This window comes from Oryctolagus cuniculus, chromosome 18, assembly GCF_964237555.1.
Source record: "Oryctolagus cuniculus chromosome 18, mOryCun1.1, whole genome shotgun sequence".
Taxonomy (NCBI): domain Eukaryota; kingdom Metazoa; phylum Chordata; class Mammalia; order Lagomorpha; family Leporidae; genus Oryctolagus; species Oryctolagus cuniculus.
Window position 1 is genome coordinate 11,147,642 of NC_091449.1, and position 8,824 is coordinate 11,156,465.

An 8,824-nucleotide genomic window follows, 5' to 3' on the forward strand; every position below is an offset into this window, starting at 1 on the left:
GAGACACGGCGCCTCCGTCCCCTTCCTCCACGGAAAGGACAGACACACAGAGGGCAGGGAGAGCTGGAAGCGCGCCCCGCCACTCCGTCCTAGCGCTCGCGTTAGCATCGTTCCTTCCTCCTCCAAGGATGTCACGCCTGCGCGGAGACCGAGTCGCGGGTACCACTGCCGGCCGCGAACCAGGGGCGCGCATGCGCGCGGCAGAGCTCTGCGCGTGCGCTGTGGCGGCCCGGGGGGGGCTTGGCGGGGAGGCCCGGGGAACCGGCGCAGCGCTAAGCTTGCGGCTGCGCAGCTGCAACCTGCCGGGGTAGCCCGCGGAGGGCACTTCTGCGCTTGCGCCGTGTTAGGCAAGGTGGGCCAGGGACTCCGGGCAGGGAGGGCGTGGGGGCCGGCTGGCTGGAGGCGCGCGTGCGCGGTGGTTCCCGGGGCGGCCGGGGGCGGGGCCCTGGGAGGGGAGGGAGAGGGGCGGGGGGAGGGAAGAGGCCGCAGAAGCCCGAGCCCTGACCCACCGGCAGGCGGGGGCTGCGGCGGCGCCGGTGAGTGACCCGCGGCCCGACTCGGTCCCCACCCTCCGCGGTCCTTTCTCTCTCCGGCGTCCCCCCCATGGCCTCCGTGGTCCCCTCCAGATCCCGGACACCCCCCCACACACCCATTCTCCCCAGAGTGCCCCCTGAATTCCTGGCAGTCCTCAGAGCCGCCACGAGCCCCGGAGACCCCGGGCGCCTCTGCGGACTCGCGTCTCACTCACCCATGCTCCCGGACACCCCCCTCCCGGGGCCGCTCTCCGCTGTCGGCGGCGCCCCGGGGCCGCCCGGGCGCATCGCTCCCTCGGCACCCCCGGAGCCCCCAGGACGCCCCCGTCCCCTCCGCGTCCTCATCTCCAGCGCCTCCTGCAGACACCTGGTCTTCCTCCACTTTGCGCCCTCGCCCTCCGTCCCTGCAGACCCTCCCCCAGTGTCCGACTCCGAGCACGGAGCGAGCGCTCGGCCGGTGTCCGCTAGCACTGGGCGCCTCTGAGTGCCCGCGGCCCCCGCCCCCTCCCCACCCCTGCCTCGGGGACGTAGGAACCGATGTCCGGGCGGGGCGGGCGGCGCGGGGACACCGAGCCCCCGCCAGCGCCGTGCGCCCTTTGCCCGCAGCGCCGGCGCCCCCCATGCGCCAGGCGGTCGGACGGCGGCGTCGGGGGGCGCCATGGCCTCGGCGGCGGCGGCGGCGGCGGCGGCGGCGGCGGGTGAAGCGGAGGAGACCACCCGGCTGCGCAAGCCTCGCTTCTCCTTCGAGGAGAACCAGATCCTGATCCGCGAGGTGCGCGCCCACTACCCGCAGCTGTACGGCGCGCAGAGCCGTCGGGTGAGCGTGGCCGAGCGGCGGCGCGTGTGGGACGGCATCGCCGCCAAGATCAACGGCATCACCAGCTGGAAGCGCACCGGCCAGGAGGTGCAGAAACGCTGGAACGACTTCAAGCGCCGCACCAAGGAGAAGCTGGCCCGCGTGCCGCACTCCACGCAGGGCGCGGGGCCCGCCGCGGACGACGCCTTCTCCGCCGAGGAGGAAACCATTTTCGCCATCCTGGGGCCCGGGGTGACGGGGCTAGGGGCCGGGGCGGCGGCCGAGGAGCCCCCTGCGGCCGCCTCCTCGCAGCCGACGGCGCCCAGCGCCTGCGCCCCACGCTACGTGCTGTCGGACGACCGCCGGGAGGAGCGGCGGGCAGGTGAGTCGTGCGCACTGGCCCTGGACCGTGCGTGTGGCCCGCGTCGCGCCCAGCCCTCGACGGGGACCCCCCGGGGCCTCGCTCCAGCCCTAGCGAGGGTGAGGGTGGGGATGGGGGGCTCTGTGGCTCCCGCGGTTCCCATTGTGCTCAGCGAAGTGAAGCGGCTTGGGAGTACAGTCCCCCGGGCTGCGGGACGGGCAGGATCGGGTTAAATGCTGGGTAGGGTCGTGGCTCTGGGAGGCAGCCTGGGCGCTGCTCACGACTTGGTGCCACCTCGGGGGACGTTCCTCAGTGTCTGCACCCCTGAGAATAGCCCCCGCTTCGAAGGGCAGCGGGGAAGACCCCGCGAGTTAACGTAGGTGAACCGCCTGGCCGGGCACGTCCGGAGCTCGCGGGATCGTTACGCGGCTTGTGCGGTGCCGGCTGTTTCACCATTTTGTACGGCAAAGCCTCGGAGCCGGCTGGTTTGGTAACTTTCTCAAGGTCATGTCTGGGGAGAGGAGGTGTGGAGAGCCTGCGCCTGGCTCCCAGCTTAGCCTTGACTGGGGCTGTGTTGGTGGTGCTGTAGGGGACAGTCCAGCGGGGAGGGCGGGCGGACGGGGAGACCGTGATGACTCGCGAGTGGGAGGAGCCCAGGGGAGGTCCCGGAGGGCTTCCTGGAGGAGGGAGGGGCCCTGGGAGCTGAGATGCAGACAGTGAAGATGAAGAGCAACCAGAAAAGCCCCCTGGCAGCAGGAGGGGCTCGGACGGGGGAAAGCGTGGGTGGTCGGGGGAGCAGACTTTTGGGGGAGGGGGTGGGAGGAAGAGGTGAGCAAAGAACAGACCATGCCCAGCTTCAAGGCCAAGGTTCAGAGAGCTATGGGGAGCCGCTGAGGGTTTGGGGAAAGGGAGGGACAAGGCAAGCATCAGGAACGTGTGAACCCCAGAGGCTGGCTCGCCCACCGAGGCCACAGGGCATCAGTAGAGTCGGGATGGGGACGCCCGGTCTGGGCACTTAGCCCCCAGGCTGGACGGCCCAGGCCCGCTGGCATTGACGGAGACCAGGGCTGGACGTGGGCTTCGCCTTGAGCAGGATCGCGAGGGCAAGACCCTCCCTGGGGGCCCTTTCCCTGGAACTGTCCTGGTGACACAGTCCAGAGGAGGCAGCCCCCTCTTGGCCCGGAAGCTGCGTGGTCAGGATTATCCACGGCCTCTTCCAGGCCTGGCACCCAGGGGGGCGCTGGGAATACCTTGGAGCAAAAGAAAAAGAAAATAAGGAGCTGACATTTGAGCTTTCTTTATTCTGAGAGGCAGAGACAGATCTCCCATCTGCTGGTTCACTCCCCAGATGGCCAGAGCTCGGTCGATCCGAAGCCAGGAGCCAGGAGCTTTTTCTGGGTCTTCCACATGGGTGCAGGGGCCCAAGCATCTTCGACTGCTTTCCCAGGCCATTAGCAGGGAGCCGGATGGGAAGAGGAGCAGCCGGGACAGGAACCGGTGCCCACGTGGGTTGCCGGCACTGCAGGAGGAGGCGGCTCAGCCCACCACGCCACAGCGCAGCCCCAGAGCCTCCGGCATTCTTGTTGAGGGACACAGACCAAAACCAGTAACCCCCAAACAGGTTATGTACAGGAGGTGATGACAACTCAGAAATAAACGATAGTGAGTGATAGTGAGTGATGGGGCAGGCAGTGTAGACAGGCAGGGAGGGCTTATCTCCGGAGGTGAAAGGAAGCAGACTTGTATAGAGCCCTCCAGGTGGCTGAAATGGCAGGTACAAAGGCCCTGGGGCAGAAGCAGGCTCAGCCCATCCAAGCCTGAGGGGACTGGCACTATCTCTGTTGGGGCTGGGGGAAGAGCCAAGAACCATTTGTCTCCACCAACCTTTTGGGGAACCGGCTGTGTGCTGTCATGAACCTGCACCTGTGGCGCCTGGGTCACTCCCTGTGGTGCCTTCCAGGCAGCTGTTCTGGGGTTGAGTACGGGGAAACTGAGGCCACAAGGTGGCAGGGGCCCTAATGCAACTCCTGGGGGTCCCATGGACGTGACCACTGGGGCCTCGTTCTGCTCCTTTTTACTCAATACACCAGAAGAAAAAAAAAAAAGTTAAAAAGGCCGGCACCACGGCTCACTTGGCTAGTCCTCTGCCTGCGGTGCCGGCACACCAGGTTCTAGTCCTAGTCGGGGCGCCGGATTCTGTCCTGGTTGCCCCTCTTCCAGGCCAGCTCTCTGCTGTGGCCAGGGAGTGCAGTGGAGGATGGCCCAAGTGCTTGGGGAGACCAGGATAAGTACCTGGCTCCTGGCTTCGGATCAGCACAGCACCGGCCGCAGCAGCCATTTGGGGGGTGAACCAGCGGAGGGAAGACCTTTCTCTCTGTCTCACTAACTCTGCCTGTCAAAAAAAAAAAAAAAAAAATTCCCAGTGGCTGCAATTCCCACGCCCCTTCTAAGGAAGACCCACCCCTCCACGCACACCCCTGGCCCACAGCCCCTGCCCCGGGAGTTGCTAAGAGCGTGGGCTCTGGAGGCAACCTGGGTTCAGGTGTGTGAATTCTGTGCCGCCCTCTCTGGGCCTCAAGTCAGCTCATCTGTGAAACGGGCTGATGGTAACAGCAGCGCCGCCCCCAGGAGACAGCTGGAAGGCCTGGGAGCGGGTTCAGGGCCTGGCTGGGGCCAATGTGTGGGCACTGTCTGCCCTGGGTCTTCTCCCTGCCGGGCCCCGGGCTGGCCGGCCCAGGGAGGCTGCACCCCCAGCACCGATGCTTTGGCGTCTGTTCGTGTTTACTTCCTTGGGAGATGGGGAGAGCGCGTGCGCTCCCACCCACTGGTTCACTCTCCAAATGCCCAGCACGGCAGGAAGGTGGGGAGGGGGCCAGGAGCCCGGAACCCGATCCAGGTGTCCCACGTTCGGGGCAGGAGCTCAACTAGGTGAGCCCTTCTCGCCACCACCCAGGGTCTGCAGGTTTTGGGGGACCATAGAGTGATCCAGTGTGGCCCAGGACCCCAGGACCGGGGGGGAAGGAACCTGTGAGCTTGGGGGGGGGTCCCTGTGTGAGAGAGGGAAAGGAGGAGGTGTGGGCGGCGAGGCCCCTAGGTGGGGAAAGGGGCGGGGCTTTCTTCCCCTGTGGGAGGGCCCCTAGGTGCCAACTCCACAGGCCAGTTCCTCATTCAAGAACACAGTGTTGTGCCCTGGCCACTACAGTAAGCAACACTCAGCGCTGCCTGTAGAACAGACGGCAAACACTGAGAGCGTCCAGAGACAGCAGGCCGGGCCAGGAGGAGGGGCCGAGGGGTGGGGGCTATGTCGGCCAGGTGGACTTGCCCAGGGAGGAGGCAGGGTTTGAACAGGGGACTGAAGGAGGGCAAGGGAGGAGCCAGGCAGGTGTCTGGGGAGAGACCAGGCTGCAGGGGCAGCAAATGCAAAGGCCCTGAGGCAGGAGCGGGCCTGGTGTGTGGGAGGACCTGTCAGGAACTCAGTGTAGCTGGAGAGTAGGCGATGGGGGGTGGGGTAACCAGGGCCCATCAGGCATCTCAGGACACCCCCACTCCAGGAGGAACCCCTGTACCTGTCAGCCATCCCCCCAACACACGTACGCATACCCCTTGCTCTCCCGCCCCGGCGACCCTGCATTTCCGTGGAGTTGGCTGTACGTGGCTCCTTTCCTGCCACTTAACTCCCCCCTGAAGCTGCTGCCCGGGGCGGGAGGCAGGGAGCCCAGCGAGGAGGTGACCCCTGCGGTGCAGCAGGGAGGGCTGACGGTGCAGGAACAGGTGGATGCTGGGAGGAATGGGAAGGCAGAGCCAGGGGCGTCTGCCGTAGCAGGCACCTGCAGCGGGGAGCCCGCCCCGCCCCGCGATGAGGCGTGCACCTGGCCTGGGGGGAGCGGTGGGGGCTGATGAGCCCCTCAGCCCCCAGGTGCACTGGCCGTGAGGGATCCCAGAGTGCAGCTGAGCAGGCTTGAGTTGGGCCCAGAGTGTGGAGAGCTCAGGGGAGGGCAGATGGGCAGCCCAGCACCTGAGACGGCTTCTAGAAACACCCACCACTGCCGCAGCCTCCCAGGCCCCGGACCTCCCCGGAGCACATGTGCGGGAGGTTCTGAGCGTGGAGAATGCGGGTTCTTGCTCTGAGACACCCCTCCCTCCCCCTCCCCCCGCGCCTGCCTGGACCCGGTGTCCACTACAGCTGACCCAGACAGGCCTGTGACAGGGTGTGTGTGACGTGACTCAGGTTTGAAAAGGATGCCCAGGGCGTGGGTGATGGCTGCCGGGGTTCAGCCGCCACTCGGGACACCTGTGCCCCATACCGGAGGGCCTGGGTTCTAGTCCCAGCTCCACTCCCAATTCCAGCTTCCTGCTAATGTGCTTAGCACAGCAGTGACGGCTTCCAGTACCTGGATCCCCGCCACCCAGGGGAGAAATCCCATCTGAGCTGTTGGCTCCTGGGTGGGCCTGGCCCAGCCTGAGCTGCGCAGGCATTTGGGGAGAGAACTAACAATGGAAGGTAGCTCCTCTCCCTCTTCAAAAGAAACCGTGGGGTCAAGGTTGGGGAGAGAGGAAATAAGACGTGGGCGGTGCACCTTACTGTGTTGTCTGTATCTCTCTACAGAAGCTCCAGCCCACAGCAAGGGGGGCTCCAGCAGCCCAGAGCCCTGGGCCCGGCCCAAGGAGCGCGAGTGCCCGCCCTCTGCAGCCCCGCAGCCGGTGCAGCTGCCCCGCCTGGCCTTGTCTCCACCCCCCTCGGCCCCTCCACTGCCACCCCCGCCACCTGCCCAAGTGGCGCCCTCGTCCCCCAGCCCGCCACCCCCTCCTCGGCCTCCGCCCATGCCCTCGGGCCCCGACCCCTCCCTGGACTTCCTGCGGGCCCAGCAGGAGACTGCCAATGCCATCCGAGAGCTGGCGGGCACCCTGCGGCAGGGACTAGCCAAACTGAGCGAGGCCCTCAGCGCCCTGCTGCCCCTCCTGCCAGGAACCCCGGTGGATCCGCCGCCCCCGCCCCTGCCGCCGCCGCCGCCGCCCCCATCCCCACCTCCCGGGCCCGTCCTGCCCCCACCCGCCCCCAAAGTGGAGAGCCCCGCGGAGCCCGTGTCTGTGGTGGCTGCTGTCGTGGACGGGGCCGTGGTGGCGGCCCGGGGGGTGATCATCGCCCCTCGGGGCGACGAGGGGGCGCCCCGGCCGCCCCCAGCGCCCCTGCCTGCGCCCGACTCGCCCCCACAGAAGCGGAGAAAAGGCTTTTCTACGCGGAAGAGGCGGGGCCGATGGAAATCCCCGTGAGGTCCGCCGTGCGCGCCCCTGCCTGCACCCCTGTCCCCCGCTTGGCGCGGCCGAGGGGGTGCGCGCCCCGCCCCCCTGCTAGTTAGTGCCTGATTCTCTGGGGGCGGCCCGCCGCTGGGCTCCCCCCAGCCCCTTTTCTCTGGAACAGTGCTGTCAGCCTGGCTGCCTTCCCCCAACCCTGACTTGGAAGCCATCGATTTTCTGTTAATTTATTCTCGCCCTTCGCGGGGTGGGGAAGGGATCGCTGGGTCCGCACAGAGCCCCCGCCCCCCCCCCAACAGCTCCTGTTTTTGACTTGAAAAGGTTGGCCCCTGGGGGCCGCCCCACCCCGGCCTCCGCAGGGGGTGGAAGTTGCTAGACAAATCAGATTGTGGATGGGGAGGGGCGGGGCTCGGAGTGGGGAGGTGTCGGGGTCCTCTGCCTCCCGCTGCTGCCTCTGACCCGCGGAGCCCCACCCCTCGCTCCCCCCCAGTGGTGACAAGATATCAATAAACTTATTTTTCATACAGTCGCTTGAGGCTCTGGACAGGCAACACCCCCTGGGGGCGGGAGGCCCAAGGTGGTGGGTTTTCCTGTGTTACGTGGAATCCTTGGGTACCCATCCTTTAGATGCCAGCCTTAGCCTAGCCTTTTCCCGAAGTCCCGCAGGCTAAGACTGGGCAGCCTCTTAGATTCTCGCGGTATTCCGTGGCTCCCCCATAATTTCAGGGAGGCAGAAACTTGATTCTTCTAGGCTTGTGCACCTGCTCAGAACACTTGCTGAGCCGGCTAGAAAGTAAGGAGCCGCCAGGCTGGACTCTCGGACGGGGGCCAAGTCCTGCCGCAGCCCTGGTCGTCTGTGCAACCCTGGCCCCCCCGATCTCATCTGCAGGGGTCGTCACCTCTACAACTAGACTGTCCTTGAGATCTCAGCTCAAATACCCCCTCCCGTGGGAAGCTATTGCGGACACGAGCCCCCGTTATCAAAAATCATTTCAGCAGACATTAAGGCTTGCTTCCATTTCCCGGCTGAGTCGCTGTGGCCTCAGCACTGCACGCCCTGCAGAGGGGTCGAACACGGGGCCCACGGAGCAGCCGCCTGTTCCCCGCTCCTCGCCCCCTCCCCAGCCCCTCCAGTGACTTGCTGAGCACGGGCCATTGCAGCTCACCTGAACACTGAATCTGGCCAGAACCCTCGACACGGCGAGCGTCTGCCCGACAGTGGCACAAAGGCCATTTCAGGTGACCTGAGTGGCCTCACTCCGTAGTTCTGTACTTTTTAACTTTGGGAGCCGAAGTGAGCGCGGGGAGCCTGCGATTGTGCACATTTTGGCCCCGAGGTAGCTTAGACCCCAAGGGAGAATAATTTAAAAATAAAATAATGCAGTGGGGGTGCAGCGGTGACACTGGGGTCCAATGATGGTTACAGGAAGCCAGAGCGGCCGTGGTTCGGCGAGACCCAGGAGGGGAACCGAGGCGCTGGCCAGCGGCAAGCCGAATGCTTGGGCCCAGAACGGGGACCCCGGCCCCCGGCGAGGAAGGCGCTGAGAGCGCGCGGAACCCGGGCAGCCCCCCGCCCACGAGAGAGGAGAGGGGCCGGGGTCCCCACTGCCCGGCCGGGCCTACCAGGAAGTAAGCGTTCAAGGTGGGGAAGGGGATCCGGCGCTTGCCCCCCGCCCCAGCCACCCCGTCCTCGCAAACTGAGGAGCGACAAGCGGGAAGAGGGCCCCCACAACCCCGCGCTCCGACAGAACCGAACGAGCCCCCCATTAACTTGGGGGGGGGGAGACGGCGGGCTTCGGAAAGGCCTCCGCAGCCTCCCAGACGGCGGAAGTGCGTCAGCTCGTCCGCGCCGCGGGGCATTTCGGGAGTTGTAGTACGCCG

General features: G+C 66.5%; 1 protein-coding gene across 2 annotated transcripts; it reads left to right on the plus strand.

The window, feature by feature from the left end:
• Window positions 1-215: 215 nt before the first annotated feature.
• Window positions 216-7,472, plus strand: MYPOP (Myb related transcription factor, partner of profilin). 2 transcript variants are annotated; one of them, XM_070062881.1, is made up of 3 exons: window positions 216-352; window positions 1,140-1,711; window positions 6,297-7,472. In XM_070062881.1, the coding sequence occupies exons 2-3, from the start codon at window positions 1,192-1,194 to the stop codon at window positions 6,959-6,961; spliced, it is 1,185 nt and encodes a 394-aa protein (XP_069918982.1). In that variant the 5' UTR covers window positions 216-352; window positions 1,140-1,191; the 3' UTR covers window positions 6,962-7,472. The 2 variants fall into 2 exon arrangements, with proteins under 2 accessions (XP_069918982.1, XP_069918983.1); XM_070062882.1 differs by lacking the exon at window positions 216-352 and adding an exon at window positions 414-536.
• The last annotated feature ends 1,352 nt before the right edge of the window (window positions 7,473-8,824 follow it).

What these genes read in the sequence shown, in the direction of transcription:
- MYPOP (XM_070062881.1), top strand. Translation starts at nt 1,192, where the DNA reads ATGGCCTCGGCGGCGGCGGCGGCGGCGGCGGCGGCGGCGGGTGAAGCG. An exon ending in CCGGGAGGAGCGGCGGGCAG is followed by an intron (nt 1,712 to 6,296) that starts GTGAGTCGTGCG and finishes ATCTCTCTACAG; the next exon opens with AAGCTCCAGCCCACAGCAAG.